The 15,556-nt window shown below is 37.6% G+C and overlaps 1 protein-coding gene across 4 annotated transcripts in view; it reads left to right on the top strand.

The window, feature by feature from the left end:
* Window positions 1–15,556, top strand: part of LOC120310034 (oncostatin-M-specific receptor subunit beta-like) — a 33,852-nt gene extending 18,296 nt beyond the window's left edge. For all 4 annotated transcript variants that reach the window (XM_039347938.1, XM_039347937.1, XM_039347939.1 and 1 more), the window contains 11 exons: window positions 674–816; window positions 1,599–1,767; window positions 2,781–2,857; window positions 3,953–4,178; window positions 6,250–6,435; window positions 7,387–7,488; window positions 9,923–10,099; window positions 10,847–11,014; window positions 11,481–11,562; window positions 13,808–13,865; window positions 14,776–15,556. In XM_039347938.1, the coding sequence (XP_039203872.1) occupies window positions 674–816; window positions 1,599–1,767; window positions 2,781–2,857; window positions 3,953–4,178; window positions 6,250–6,435; window positions 7,387–7,488; window positions 9,923–10,099; window positions 10,847–11,014; window positions 11,481–11,562; window positions 13,808–13,865; window positions 14,776–15,183 (1,796 nt within the window). In that variant the 3' untranslated portion in view covers window positions 15,184–15,556. The remainder of the gene's footprint in view (window positions 1–673; window positions 817–1,598; window positions 1,768–2,780; window positions 2,858–3,952; window positions 4,179–6,249; window positions 6,436–7,386; window positions 7,489–9,922; window positions 10,100–10,846; window positions 11,015–11,480; window positions 11,563–13,807; window positions 13,866–14,775) is intronic.

A 15,556-nucleotide genomic window follows, 5' to 3' on the forward strand; every position in this document is an offset into this window, starting at 1 on the left:
TTGTGTTGTGGTATTGTGTGAAGGGTCTTGCCTGTTATGACCTTTCTCCTTATAGATGCCACTGGGTGATTTAAGCAATTTAGAATTTTTAGTTTGTTTAGCTGCTCCCATTGCTTTTCTCCTCTTGTTTTACTTTAAGCTGCTATTGATTCAGCTTTTGGGGTTTCTTTAGCTGCCTTTCACTCTTCATGGTGATTTGTCACCCAGAAGGGTCAGGTTACAAAAATCAACAACATGGTATGTAGATTGGATTCCTCTGAGCACCATCCTGCCAGGGAAATTATGATTACCCTCCTCATTTCTGCAGGAGGAGAAAGAGACCTTTTTTGGGGGGGTGCCCTTCTTTTCCTGTCTTTGGGAAGTGCAACGACTGAGTTGGGAAATAGGGCACACTTCTCTGATGGGAATGAAAGAGAAGAGAAAGCAAGTCTGAAGCAAAAGAGAATAAGCCAAAGTAGAGGAAGTAGGAAAAAGACAAAACCTAATAGATGGTTGCCATAATTTTTGGGCCTGAAGATCTTTTGGAGTTTCATGACAGAGAAGGGAAATCCAGGGATAATAAAGCAATTTTGGAGGGGTTTGTTGCTCGTTTTGTTGTTTTTTATGGTCCAAAGTATTAATTTACTTTCTTTTCAGAATCCTCATAGTCCTTCATTTTTCTCTTTTCAACCAGTTCGTCCTGTAATTTTCAATAAACCAGCTGTTGATTATCAAAATGCTACTTTTATTCAGTTATCTTGGGATATAAACCCAATAAATGCAAGTCTTTCATTGTTATGTCAAATCAATGCTGCAAATGGTGATGGGAATAAGCAGGTGAGAAGCATCTATATCTAAATAAAATAATAGCAACTCCCCCTACCCCATTATAAATCTTGCATGAGAAGTCAGAGGTGGTTGTTCACATGTGTCTTATTTAATTCAGAAACCCTTTTAGTTTTCTATGTGACAATTGCAAAACAGAACAGACTCTAACGTTGAGACACACTACAACCCAGTCTCAATCATGGAATAGTTCATCCTATTGTAAATTCATTAGCCTTTATGAAGCCACCAAGTGGCTAGATATAAGTGGCTTATATCTAGTGGTATCCTTCTCTTAGTGACCCAGAAATTGCTAATGTTACCTTGTCTGCAGGGCCCCCAGATCTGTTCCAAAGAATGAGAGGAACCCTTTGGACAAACATTGGGATTCAGTGTGTAAACTTTTCAGAGTTTAAGTTGATTGGAAAGGTGGATAGGAATTAACATAATGAAATGTCTTCAAATCAAATTCAAATCTTGGTAGCTTCATAGATATGTCTTTGTAGGTTCTTGGAAGTAATATAGATGTGGCCTGGAGTTGCTGCTTTTCAAGATTTGTTGTTTAGATTTTTCAGTGTAGCCTACAGCTCTGGATTTTCTGATATATTGAAGGCCAAACCCAAAGCAGATCTAACCCTGCTTATTTTGGGGGGGGAGGGGGGGATCAGTCAAAATTGATTAGATGCTGCCATCTGCTGTCGGTGTAAAATATGTAGTTACATTTCAGAAAAAAAGTTACCTCAGAGAAAGACAATATTTGACCTCTTAACAGGTATACTCTTTATGTTTTGCAGTACAATATCACGGTGCAGTCCAATTCAGATTTCCCTCCCCGCTTCCAGCTAGGTGGACTGAAGCCTGCCACAAAGTATGCATTAAAAGTACGCTGTGCTGCAGATGTCGGTCCGTCCTGGAAATGGAGTAGCTGGACGGAGAGTATAATTTCTGAGACTCCTGAAACTGGTGAGCATTCTGTTGTGGAGGAAAACTTTAAGGGAAATGGAGTCTAGAGTTTTGTTATCTTCCCTATCTGGTATCCTCCAAGTACTTGGACTACAACTTCCATTATCTCCAGATAGGACAGATAGAGGATGAAAGAGTGCAGGCCAATACAGACCACAATTGAGCCCAACATTTCTGTTGTTAAGTGAAACATTTGCTTAGTGTGTTTTGCCCCATTTTCCAACCTTTTCTGCCACAGTTGTTAAGTGAATCATTGCAGTTGTTAAGTTAGTAATACAGCACTAAGTTAATCTGGCTCCTCCACCTAAAGTTCTGCTTTAGGCACAAAGCCAGCTGGGTGACCTTGGGCCAATCACTCACTCTCAGCCCTAAGATAGAGGCAATGGCAAACCACTTCTTAAAATCCTTCCCAAGAAAACTGCATGGACTTTTAAGCCAAGAATCAGACACAACTGAATGGAGGGAAAAATAAATCTCCAGAAAGGCTGTACATTTTGCCCTGCAATTATTGCTATTCAGTTTTCAAATTGTTCTTTTAATATAAACATTTTATGGTTAATCTAATTTTTGGGGGAGTAGGCTAAAGATGGTTCTATTTAATTTATGGTTTGAGAATTTGAACTTTTTTTCTCTTTGTGAATGGATAGCTGGTCATACAATATAAATAAAAGTCACTTTTCTACTCACAAATGAGAGATTCTGTTATTATCTACACTCAGTTTGATATTTACGGTATTAATAGTCTATTGTGAATTTATATCCTCTTTTCTTATTTCAAGAATAGCCATCACTTCTTTTACAAAGACAATTAAAGTAAGAAAGAAATGGTTATCAGAATGAAAATTTTGTAAACACTGTCAAAGAATGCAAGTGTCCGTCTTAAGGTATCTGTCTGTGACTTGTGAAAGTGTAGAATATATTATATTAATATAACAATGTATTTATATAATTATACTCTTTCTATTTGATCATTAAGCCTGCTTACATCATATGTTGCATGCTTTGATTTTCAGCTCCATCAGGATTGCTTGATGTCTGGAGATATATTAACCCAGACTTGGAGCAACATAATGTAACTGTATTCTGGAAGGTAAGTCTGGCCATTCATATAAAACTGATAGGACATATAGAAGCATATATAAATAAATAAACAAATAGCCATCACACTATTCCTGTTTTAGGTGAGCAACACTGTGCTAAATGCAGAAGGATAACAAGTATAGCAAGAAACAAGCATTCAATAATTTAATAGACTAAAAATGGACAACAGATGGTTCATAAATATTGACTTCCTTCATTGATCTTGGATTTGGTCATTCATGCTTCCATATAATGCAGGGGTCTTCATACTGGACCCCTTTATGACTTCTGGACTTCAACTTCCAGAATTCCTCAGCCAGCATGCTGGGAGTTGAAGTCCACAAGTGATAAAAGGGCCAAGTTTGAAGACCCCTGATACAATGCTTTTTAGAAAGACCAAGAATGGTACCAGCCTTGGTTACAGGCAACATTCCCTAGTAATGATAAAGGCCTAGTAGAAGTAGAAAAGTACATTCAGGAAAATGAAATTTTGAATGATAAATAAAATATTCTACTTTTCACAGCAATAATATTCATAGAATAGAATTATATGGGATATTATACAACAAACTTTGCACACTATAGAATGATATTTCTTTGGTTGTGATATTTGTGGGGTTTTTTTTTTTACAGTAAATTACTGTGTGATAATGCAAAATGGAAGTGCAGCATTTTCATTTTTAACAATTGATGCCTCACCATTATGGACAACTGAGGGGGTTAAGATTTTTTCTATTAAAAGTGCCCATATCCTGTTATGAAAGTGTCTGATAGAATCATGTATAGTTTAGTCACGTGCTTGATGTACCACAGAGCTTACTCTGTTATCCACACACAATAAATACAGTAAATAAATCTGGGTGAGTTTGGGGTGTATGAAAGAATAGCATGAAATTCTGTTCTCTTTGTGGACTCAAGTCTTGAAGATAAGGATATCTATTTTCTATAAGCCATTGTAAAGGAAATGTAGTGTTATCTTGTATGTTCTTTCTCACACAGTGAGAAAACTGATAACATCTGTAACAAAAAACAATCTGAAACTATTCTAGAAAAGTGCATTGATGAGAAATGTTTTTTTAAGATAATTTTGCTTTCCTGCCCATAGGAATCCTCAGAATTTCGTGCTAATGGAAAGATCCAAAAGTATCACCTATCCTTGGAAAACTTAGAGGAGCCTTCTATGCAGCATCACAATTACTCAAGTTCTGCATCACAGAAATCCTCAATGATTTCTCTTGGCAACCATTCTTACAAAATCCTTGTCTGGGCACAGAATGGTGTATCTGCATCTTCTCCCTCAGTGATTATCATCCCAGCAACTAATAAAAATGGTGTGTTCATTTAGACATGTTACTGTAATGAATCTTCCTTTCCTGAACCAGAAAGCAATGTGAAACCACAACCCCAGATTTTTTTTATTTCCATGATTACATAGTAAGATTCTACTCCTATTGTATTGTTTGTTTGTTTATTTATTTATTTAATTTGTATCCTGCCTTTATTATTTTTACAAATAACTCAAGGCAGAGAATATATCCAATATGCCTTCCTCCTCCTGTTTTCCTCACAACATCAATCCTGTGAGGTGAATTGGGCTCACTTGCTGGCTTTCATGGCTAGATTTGAACACATTGCCTCCCACTTTCTAGAATGGTACCATAACCACTAGACCAGGGGTAAGCAACCCAAAACACTCAAAGAGCCGCTTGGACCCATTTCCCACTGAAGACAAAACACTGGGAGCCGCAAAACCCTTTTGATATCTAAAATGAAGATAACACTGCATATATCCTTTTTTACCTTTAATATATATATATATATATATCATAAAGGTAAAACAGGATATATGCAGTGTTATCTTCATTTTAGATGACAAAAGAGTCTCTCTCTCTCTCTCTCCCTTCCTCCTTTCCCTCTCCCTCTTTCTGCCCTTGGTCTGCCAGTCCTCTTCCCCCGCTCTCTTTTTTTCTCTCTCTCTCTTTCCTCTCTCTCTCTCTCTCCCTCCCTCTCCCTCTCTTTCTCTCCCCCCCCACCGTCTCTCCATCTCTCCGATCTGCTGCTCACCTGGCAAGCTGGCTTCAAGCTGTTCTCCAACAAGCTCAGGGGTAGGCAACCTTGGCTTTTTTATGACTCATGGATTTCAACTCCCAGAATTCTTGAGTCAGCATAGCTGGGTTAGCTAGCTCTCTCCTGCCCTTCCTGTTTCCTGCTTCCTGCAGAGATGCAGCAAAGGGAGGAGCCCCGCCCCAAAAGCTTTTCAGCTTGTCGGAGAACACTGTGAGTCTACTCTGTTTTACACACACACACACACACACACAAACACAGAGAGAAAGAGAGAGAGAAGCAAGGAAGCGCAAGTGCCTCTCTCTGTCTCTGTCTCTCTCTGCAAATGGCAGAGGAGGCTGGGAGCCACAGGGGAAGGCTCAAAGAGCCACATGCGGCTCCAGAGCCGCAGGTTGCTGACCTGTGCACTAGACCAAACTGGCTGTCTTATCAAACTTAATAAACTTTTGTTTGAGTAAATGTTTGGGATTTCAGCCTTTATATGTCAGTTTATACTCTGCTGCTCCCTGGATATGACATTTTTTTTTATGCATTGCAGTGTAAAATGTTTAGCAATTTACTCACTGCTTATATTATGCATTTAAAGCATTTATACACATAACTTTACTTTTAAAATTCTGCATTGTTCATTTCATTTTCCACAAACCCAGAGAAGTTCCAGGGTCTGTGCTACAAAGATGATAATGTAATTTTAATTATCTCTTCTCAAAAATAATTCCCATTTAATTTCATGAGATATACTTTCACATGAATGGAGATGGACTTTTCACCCAGATTTCACTGAATGAAAAAGCATTGAGAATTACAGTGTAGTTTGTTTAACTGAATTCTTTAAAATAAACAGGGAATGGTGAAATGTAAGTTTTTTCTCTCCTGGCAGAAAACAAAACAACTAATTCAGTGTTTCTCAACCTTGGCCACTTTAAGATGCGTGGACTTCAACTCTCAGAATCCCCTAGCCAGCAAACCTGGCTGGAGAATTCTGGGAGTTGAAGTCCACGCATCTTAAAGCGGCCAAGGTTGAGAAACACTGAACTAATTCTACTGTTTTATTTAGTGCATGTATATCTAGGACTTGTTCCTGGTTAGATTTAATTACAGTTTAAATATGCCGGGTAAATATTTTTTTTTCTGAAAGTTCCTATAACATTGCCTAGAATTCATAGTGAATGAGAATGCATGTTCACCAAAGGTTGACAAAAATTGTTGGAGGATCAACAGAACATTTGCATTTTTGTATATGTCTTTTCAGAAAGCTGTGTGAAAGAAGGATAAATATTATGAATGACATTTAAAGATTTTGGTGCTGATGCCTAAAAATTGTTGCATTTTTTTAAGGTAAAGTGCATTTAAGTAAGGAGACCACAGATAACAATACAGAACATGGAATTTATATTTCTTGGAAGCCTCAAAGCAAGTTTAGTCAATATGTTGTTGACTGGTGTAACCACCCCACAGGTAATGCGTGTGATTTTCAGTGGAAGAAGTATGAGCAAAACAAATCGAGTGATCTCATTACATCTGGTAAGAAAAAATTAAGTTTGTTAGTGAATAATTCCAGAGATCATTGCTGTTTGGTTGTTAAAGCTACTGTAACAATGAATTCTTCTTTGAGTGATTTTATGGACAAATCTATAGCTTCATTGCCAGCAATATAGAAATGATTAGCCCTTGTTTTCTTCTGGAATATTTTTACAACTTCTTAGTTACTGTGAGGTTTTCCTACCTGAGAATTAGCAAGGACTAGCCCATTTCATAAAACCAATGTAATATTTGCAAGGATACATTTATCAATAAATCAAATCTTTATTGTGGTCACAGACCAGCATAAGAAGGTGCAATGCAAAATATTTAAATAACTAAAAAATAAAAATGCACAGAGTTAAAAACTTAATTATGAAATGTGCAAGGATATTGCTACTTCCTCCAGCCTGGATATTCAGCTCCATTCTGACACACAAGTCCACAAATTAGTTTCTCAAATAAGGAAGAAGGGGAGAAGTTGTCCTTTCAAAACTGGATGACGGGACAGTGGCCCAGTCTACAATGTTCATTTCCTCAGGAAGGGTTGTTGCCAAAAAGATCCTTAGTGGAAGGTAGACTATTCCGTCAGGACTACATTGTGGGCATAAAGGTTCTTCTACACAAGGATTTAAATGGAGACCCCACAAGATCAACAGAAGTACTGTGTTTTTCAATGTGAATTCACTCCCTATCACTCTCCAGCTTTTGTAATAACCACACCTGGCACCCATTTTGTGTTAGTTTTTAATCTCATAACAACTATATTTGAGGTAAAGCCTATGACACTTGAAAAGAAAAAACAAATTAGAAGCTTTATATAGCTCTTAATATTTTAATCAATAAAATCAATATTTTTCAGGTTTCCCTAACATCATCACTAGCTTCTACTTGTAAGCATACATGATATAGTCCTAACTCTTTTGTTGGTATATTTCTTGAAATATATTTTAGATGCCTTCCGTCATGGAGTAAGATATACTTTTAATGTGTACGGAATACAAGATGATAAAAGTTATTTATTGGAAAAGAAGGTTAAATATCTCAAAGAAGAGGGTAAGTTATGCTAAACTTGTATATCTTAAATTAGACTATGCTTGCAATTTGTTATGCCCATGTATAGCACACAGCCTCTGCCAGTGCAGAATTCGCTTTGCACCTCAGTTTTGTTGTACTGTGGTCTGTGTTCAGCAGTGATTTTATTGTGTAACTTGCCTTGTTGCAAAAATGGAACACTGAATAGCTATGGAGAATGTGTTTGCCCTGTGGAAACTCTTGTTTGCTTCCCAGTTCCCGAGCTTCAGTTAACACAAGATTCTGTTCACAGATCCTTAAAAGAGAAATATTGTTGAACAGTTGCTCAAGTCCTTGTTTTCAGTTCCAGCCAAGATTATTTTTGCATAAGGAAAAACAGATGTGTACCATTCTTAAAAATACATTTCAGGGTTGGTCTTAATTGCCTGTTGTAAATGTTTATAGTGGTTCTATATTGCCCAGTAGTCCAGATGGTTGTCCTAAGACAGTGATGGCAAACCTTTTAGAGACCGAGTGCCCAAACTGCAACCGAAAACTCACTTATGTATCATCGGGTACCGTGTGGTGTGCCCACTCGGCGAGCGCAGCTACAGTGGGCTTGGCAGACTGGGTGGGTGTGGCCATTGGGTGGGTGTGGTTGCGGTAGTCATGGCAGATTGGGTGGGCATGGCCGGGGTGGGCATGGTCACCTTGATGTTGCTTATGGGGAGAGATACCTGTGGGAGCTGGGCAGGATTGGGAGAGATCCAGGGGGTCTCTGGCGGGTGGAATGGTGGGCTCCCCAATGGCGCCTCCAGGCTGGCTGGCCTTAGGCCAGTGATGGCGAACTTTTAGAGACATGTGCTGGGGCGATGGCGCGTACCCACAGAGAGGGCTCTGTGTGCCGCTACTGGCACGCGTGCCATAGTTTTGCCACCACTGTCCTAAGATGAACGTGGATAAAAACCTTGTTGTTCCCTTTCTTCTTACAAGTGGATTAGTTAAATGTAAAATGCCAGGATGCTGCTTGGATTGTTTTTAAAGGAGTTGCATCATGGATATTGGTGGGGTGTTAACTATGCCTTTTCTTATATTAGCCAATACTGTGTTAATTCTCACTGTGTGGAGTTTGATTGATCCGGGACTATCTATCTCTACTCCCACTTCAGACAACTTCCTGTTCTTGATGCCTGTCTATAGACATTGTTTGTTACTTGGTATTTTCTCTTTCTAACTTTACCTGTAGCTTGCACAAATGGTTAGAGGTGTCAGGAATTGGATTAGTTTTGTCATGCCATTGTACCCAGAGCTGTCCATAAGAAGATCTCCAGTACAGGAGATTGGGCACTTTTGTCCCATTACAAATGCTCAGATTTGTTTTACAAACACATGTAGATATAGAAAGGGGGGGGGAAGCGTTTGTAGTTCATTTTGCTTTGTTATTATATGGAAGCTGTGATGGAGCAAGGTTTTGGTGTGTAATCTGAGGTGGGGTAGATTTTTGTTGCTGCAGAAGCTTGAGACAGAATATTGTTTGAACAGGGGTTTATACATTCTGCTTTTGATTGTGTGGCAGGAACACCAATTAATTTAGCAACTTTAAGATGTGTGGACTTCAACTTCCAAAATTCCCCAAGCAACAAGTGCTGGCTGGGAAATTCTAGGAATTGAAGTCCACATATCTTAAAGTTGCCAACTTTGAAAAACCCTAATTTGGGATATTTCCTGCCTGTTTCCTTATTGCTGGATGGGCAGATATAAAAATGCCCCATGACTCCAAACTTTTTAAAGGGATGAAGAAATTTATAATAGGTTTAAATATCTCTTAGAAGGAAGACATTGAAGCCTCCCAGCCATTGATATACACTTGATACAAAGGTGGGAATTCATATTAGAATGCTTTCCTGCCTGTATTGGTAACAGATCTCTGCGGCATAATGTTTTCATTTACATGATCGTTAGTCATGTAACAGACTTTAATTATTAAATGTATTAATTAAAACTGCTCAATACATAGATATAATTTTTTAGGTTTGAGTAAGTTGTACATTTCTTCCTGCATTTTTTCCATGATAGTCCAGATCTCATAATGGTCCAGATACCCACAACCACAAAATGTTAATCTCAGCACAGCACTACACACTTGAGGGGGGGGGGGCAGATACAGAGGAGCAAGAACGATTAAAAACTAGGAGAAATCCTAAGACCTAATATTAACAATCCATGTATGTTAAAGGCAAGATGATAGCAGGAAGTAATTACTGAATAGTTGTGTAGCTAATCAGCAAAGTTTGATCAGCAGACCTTAATCAGCAAGGTTAGCTTAGTTCTATTTTTATTTTCAAAGTCTGTGATGGTCAGTTCTCAGAATGGAATCTTGCACTGAATAAAAATGGAAAGTTAATCAAAATGTAAAGACTAAGGATTAAAACTATAGCAAACACATAGTAAATGTTGTCAATTTTCTGTTTTCCAGAACCGCTACAATATATCTTATGTAATATAGTTAATACCACTGCAAATTCATTAAAAGTAACTTGGGAACCACAGGATCAAAAATTCAACTCTTGTTTTATTAGAGGTTATGTACTTTACATGAAAATGGATAATCAGAATTGTATGGTACAAGGCTCTGAACAATTTAGAAATGCAAGTAAGTGATCCTCTTTTCTCCAGAGTAATGTATCTTTAAGTGAGATGTGAGCTTATTTAGGAATTGGTACACAGTCCTCCTAAGCACAAAATTAGTTGAAACATAGTCTATAACTCATGTTTTTTTCATAAATAAATGAAGGTAATCCAAGAGGAAAAACAAAGTTGAAAATTCCTAATAGGAACTCAAGGTCTAAATCAGTGTTTTTCAACCTCAGCAACTTTAAGTTGTGTGGACCTCTGGCTAGGGTATTCTTGGAGTTGAAATCCATACCTCTTAAAGTTTCAAATGTTGAAAAATATTACTTTAGAGAGTTGCAATGGAGCAAAAACTATGTAGAGAAAGCAGAAGTATATTTTGATTTTGAAATGGGTCCCATATACTCTGCACTTTGTTTTCTCTGAATGTCTCCGTCTTATGAAGGTTGGCGTGTTTTCCTCTTCAAGCAAATTAGCTGATTGATACAGACATTTTTTGTTTTCAACATTTCAACATTTCTTTTTAAAATTAAAATTTGAGGCTTTAGTCATCAAATAATGAATGTTATGAACCTGCATAAAAGAGAACAACATTGAAAAATCCTTGATGATGCTTGATTATGAGTGATTGTGAAGCAGCAGTGAAGGTGATGCTAGGATGACATAAGAGTCTTTTGTCTTACAATAAGATCAATATTTGCAGAGATGCTTGAAGGAGGGGAACAAGTGAGACTGTTATTTGTGGCCTAAACTTTCTTCTTGATTTCAGATAATCTAACGATATGCAGTTACAAAATTGAAAAACCAAACCAAACTGAATTCACAGTGAGACATTTGAAACCCAGAACAAAGTACTTGTTTGCTGTTCAGGCTTATGCTGTCAAACCTCATTATACTGACAATGGCACCTTTAAGACAGTGTTTACACCAGATGATGGTAAGTTTTGCTCAATTGTATCTATTTACTATAGGTACAAACATTGAACTTCTTTGAATTTTGGCAGCTTGAAAGATTGTTGTGGGTTTGGACCCATGTCTTTTATTTATTTTGAATATAATAGTTTGCATTTCTACATATAGCATATAAAGGTGAAGACAACGGCTTCCCCTGCCCAGTTGTGTCTGACTTTGGGGGTGGTGTTCATTCATTTCTTAACCAAGGGAGCTGATAAGCTCCACGTCTTTAACCACTGAGCCATCGTGCCAACTACAGTTGACAACTACATTTTTTAAATTAGCCTTTGCTGGCATCTTCCAATTTATATCAGTGAAACATAACTCTTCATCAAGAAATAGATGATTACTAATGTTACGTTTCTATTTTCCTAAAAATTAATTGAAAAATCTTTTTTCTTTACAATTAAACATTTAAATAGAAGTGCACCTGATTTTCTTTCCAACAGGAAAATGGCTTTTCCATCTACTTTACTTACTAGTGATTATCCCATTAATGCTGATGTGTATGTGCTCCAGGAAAAGTAATCGGTAAGTGCACATCAAAAAAAAAATAAATCAACAGTAATAAGAGGCAGCAGACATAAATATCACAGCAGTAGAGACAAAGCATAACTGCTTAATTCATTCTTTCCATCAGTCTTCACACAAAAAGAAACTATAACGCAACCTATCAAAAACATCGCTGTAAAAAACAGACTATAAATAAAAAATTAAAATAAACAAGAAAATGGCAAGAGAACACCTGTCTGATCATGATGAAGATCAATCACTGGGACCTGACAGATTACATCCCAAAGTTCTAAAGGAGCTGGCAAATGTTGTCTTAGAACCATTGTACCGTATCTTTCAAAAATCCTGGAACACTGGGGTATTACCTGAGGATTGGAAAAGAGCTGATGTAGTTCCCATCTTCAAAAAAGGGAAAAAAACAACAGACCCAGGAATCTATAGATTAATCAGCCTAACCTCAATACCTGGGAAGATACTGGAAAAAAAAAAAACCAGATCTGCAAACATCTAGAAACAAATAAAGTTATAACTAGTAGCCAGCACGGGTTTGTCAAATACAGATCATGCCAAACCAATCTTATTTCAATCTTTGACAAAGTGACTAAATTAGTAGAGCAGCAAAATGCTGTGGACATAATATACTTAGATTTCAATAGGGCATTCAACAAAGTAGGCCACAACCTACTTCTTGGCAAACTAGAAAAATGTTGGATACATCATAGACAGCATCACCACCAGATAGATTTGTAACTGGCTGATAAACCATACTCAATAAGTAGTCCTTAATGGTACTACATCTACATGAAGGAAAGTAAGCAGTGGGGTATCACAAGGTTCCTTGTCAGGCCCAGTACTCTTCAATATCTTCATAAATGACTTACTGTATATTCCGGCGTATAGGGCGACCCGGCATATAAGACAACCCCCTAGTTCGACGACGGGTCGCAAGACGATCGACTCCGAGTCGCATGCCTAGAAAGTCATCTTATACACCAGAAACTACTGGTATTTCCGGCATATAAGACGGTCGACGCCGAGTTGCATGCCTAGAAAGTTGTCTTATACGCCAGAAACTACCTTATTTCCGGCGTATAAGGCGACTCAGCGTATAAGACGACCCCCGAGTTCAGAGGCTGTTTTGACGCTCTCAAAAGTCGTCTTATACGCCGGAATATATGGTAGATGAGGGAATAGAAGGGGAACTCATCAAATTTGCAGATGACATTAAGCTGGAAGGAATAGCCACACCCCAGAAGACAAGCTCAGGATTCAAAAAGGTCTTGACAGATGTGAATAATGGGCCCCTATCAAACAAAATGAAATTTAAGCTGGAGAAAAGCATGCTTTACACTTTGGCAGGAAAAACCAAAGGTACAAGGACAGATTAGGCAAAACCTGGCTCAAAAACAGTAACTGTGGGAGGCACCTTAGAGTCCTAGTGGACAATCAGTTAAATATGAGCCAGCAGTGTGCAGCAGCAACCCAAAAAGCTAATACAATCATTGGTTGTATAAATAGAGGCATAGAATCAAAATCACATGAAGTATTAATACTGTTTTATAAAGCCTTAGTAAGACCATACCTGGAATACTGCATCCAATTTTTGTTGCCGTATTACGAAAAGATGTTGAGACTTTGGCAAAAGTGCAAAAAAGAGCAACCAAGATGATTAAAGGACTGCAAATTAAAACATACGAAGAACGGTTGTAGGATTTGGCTATGGCTAGTCTAGAGAAAAGAAGGACTAGGGCTGACATGATAGCAGTATCCCAGGATTTGAGGGGCTGCATCAAAGAAGAGGGGATCAACTTATTTTCCAAGGCACCCAGAAGGCAGGATAAGAAATAATGGATGAAAACTAACCAAGGAGAGAAGCAACCTGGAATTGAGAAACTTCCTAACAATGAGGACAATTAACCAGTGGAAAGCTTGCCTTCAGAGGTTGTGGGTGCTTCATCACTCGAGGTTTTTAAGAAGAGACTGGATAGCCACTTGTCTGAAATGCTATAGGATCTCCTGCTTGAGCGGGGGGCTGGACCAGAAGACCTCCAAGGTCTCTTCCAGTTCTATTCTAATAAACATTGTCAAATTAAGCAAGGCTTTAATTATAAGACAGCATAAGTGTTCAGTTGTCCATGATATTTTTTAATGTGGGAACTGAAACTAAGGACCTATGTTTAAACTGAGTTTAGTTTTTGAAAAATGATTTTCCCCTCTTTATGAAGAAATAAGGTAATATCCCCATCTCTTTTTTTTTTTCCAGTGTAAGGAATTGTTTATATCCTACAATACCCCAACCTAAAGTGACTCCAATTTTTAAGGTAAGGTTATATAATTAAGAAATTGCACTTAAAATGCAAGAAATTGCACTTTCTCAATCTGGTGCCCTCAAGACGTTATGATAATGCAATTGTTGGAGTTCCCATCCAGGATGTGGGAGTTGGGATTCATGGATGTTACACTACGTTTAATAGAGGGCAACAACAGTATCACTGTATTGCAATACAAAGTCCATCTCTTCTGCATTAAGTTTTGATGTTGCATTGATATACGTAAAAGGCAGAGCTTGTACCCCGATGCTGAATGCTGAATTCCTCATTTTTACTAAAGTAGTAGACTTTGTTGACACCTTGGAGCATTAGGATAAAAAGCAGGTTCATTTTGTATAGCTTTTGCAAAAACAAATCTGTATACTGCTCTAAACATTTTGGAGATAGTGTATGAAAACAGATTATAAAAGAATTAGAAAAAAAGGTAAGGCCCCTATTGAGGAATATCTACTTTATAGTCAAGAGTTTTTATTTATATTTTGTTAGAGAACTCAGCTTATACTTACTGTTTTCTTACTTAGGTCTTTAGTAGTTAGCTACAAAAATGATGGTGATGGTTACAGTATGTATTGGAATAATAAGTGTCAGAAAATAATTAACTGATCTGAGTGTAGAAAAAAGGCCTGTGGGCTTCATCTGTCTTTTCATGAGTGACCATCACTTGTCCAATGTGCTAACCTCTCTTCTTCCCTCATGACCCCAAGCTTGATTTAAAAAAAAAAGCCGATTCTATCTTCTTTTAAATAAGAGGCAATTACCACTCAATGAAGGATAGACAGATCCCTCTCGTTGAATGGAGGGTGAGAGTATTGCATATTCTTATATTTGAATATCTGTTTTTCACTCTGTATTCTGTCTGCTCTTTATGTGTATTTTTAATTCAGTTGTTATTCATACACAGATGAGTTCTGGAATGACAGAAGTGAATGATATAATTCCTGACCAATTAGTCATGCTGGAGAAGCCTCAGGAATTCAGTCGCAAACAATCTACTTTGGGAATGCTATTAGAAAATTTGAGTTACTCTCAAACCACCTATTACCCAGAAATGCAAACAGAAGAGAGAACAAACCAGAAATTCAACTCAGGACTAACATCCTACAAACCTCTCCAAGCCTTTGGTTTTACAACCAGCCCTAATCCCTGCACACCAGAAGCACACCTCCATTCGAAAGACCATTTGAATTACCTCTACCAAATGGAAGTGCCTCCCTCTATGATCCAGGGAACCAATTCTACTTGTCCTGTACCTTGGCTAGATTACAGACCTCAATGCAGCACAATTTCCAGAAGAAATACAGACTATTAGATTAATATCCATATTATTATATTCATTTCAGTTCACTATGAGCAGCTTCTAAGTAAATAGGATACATGTTTGTTGGGCATTATAATATCTGACCATGAAGGAATGAATTGGGAAAATTCTGAAGAGGAAAAGATGGGACAGTCTTTTGTATTGACTGAAGATTCATGCCATTCTAGACCAAAAGTGGGCATGACATGCAGTAATAAGGGAACTTGCATACTTGAAAAAAAGAACCTCTTCCTCATGTTTTGAATATGAAACAAGATGTACAGGATTGTATCATTTCCAGATGAATAAGTAAAAAAAAAACAATATAAAAATTGCTTAACTTCAAATGACTTGATTTCTGTCTATAGTGTTTTATTAAATAACC

The sequence above is a fragment of the Crotalus tigris genome, unplaced genomic scaffold (genome assembly GCF_016545835.1).
Source record: "Crotalus tigris isolate CLP2741 ecotype Arizona unplaced genomic scaffold, ASM1654583v1 scf7180000018103.2265978, whole genome shotgun sequence".
Classification (NCBI taxonomy): domain Eukaryota; kingdom Metazoa; phylum Chordata; class Lepidosauria; order Squamata; family Viperidae; genus Crotalus; species Crotalus tigris.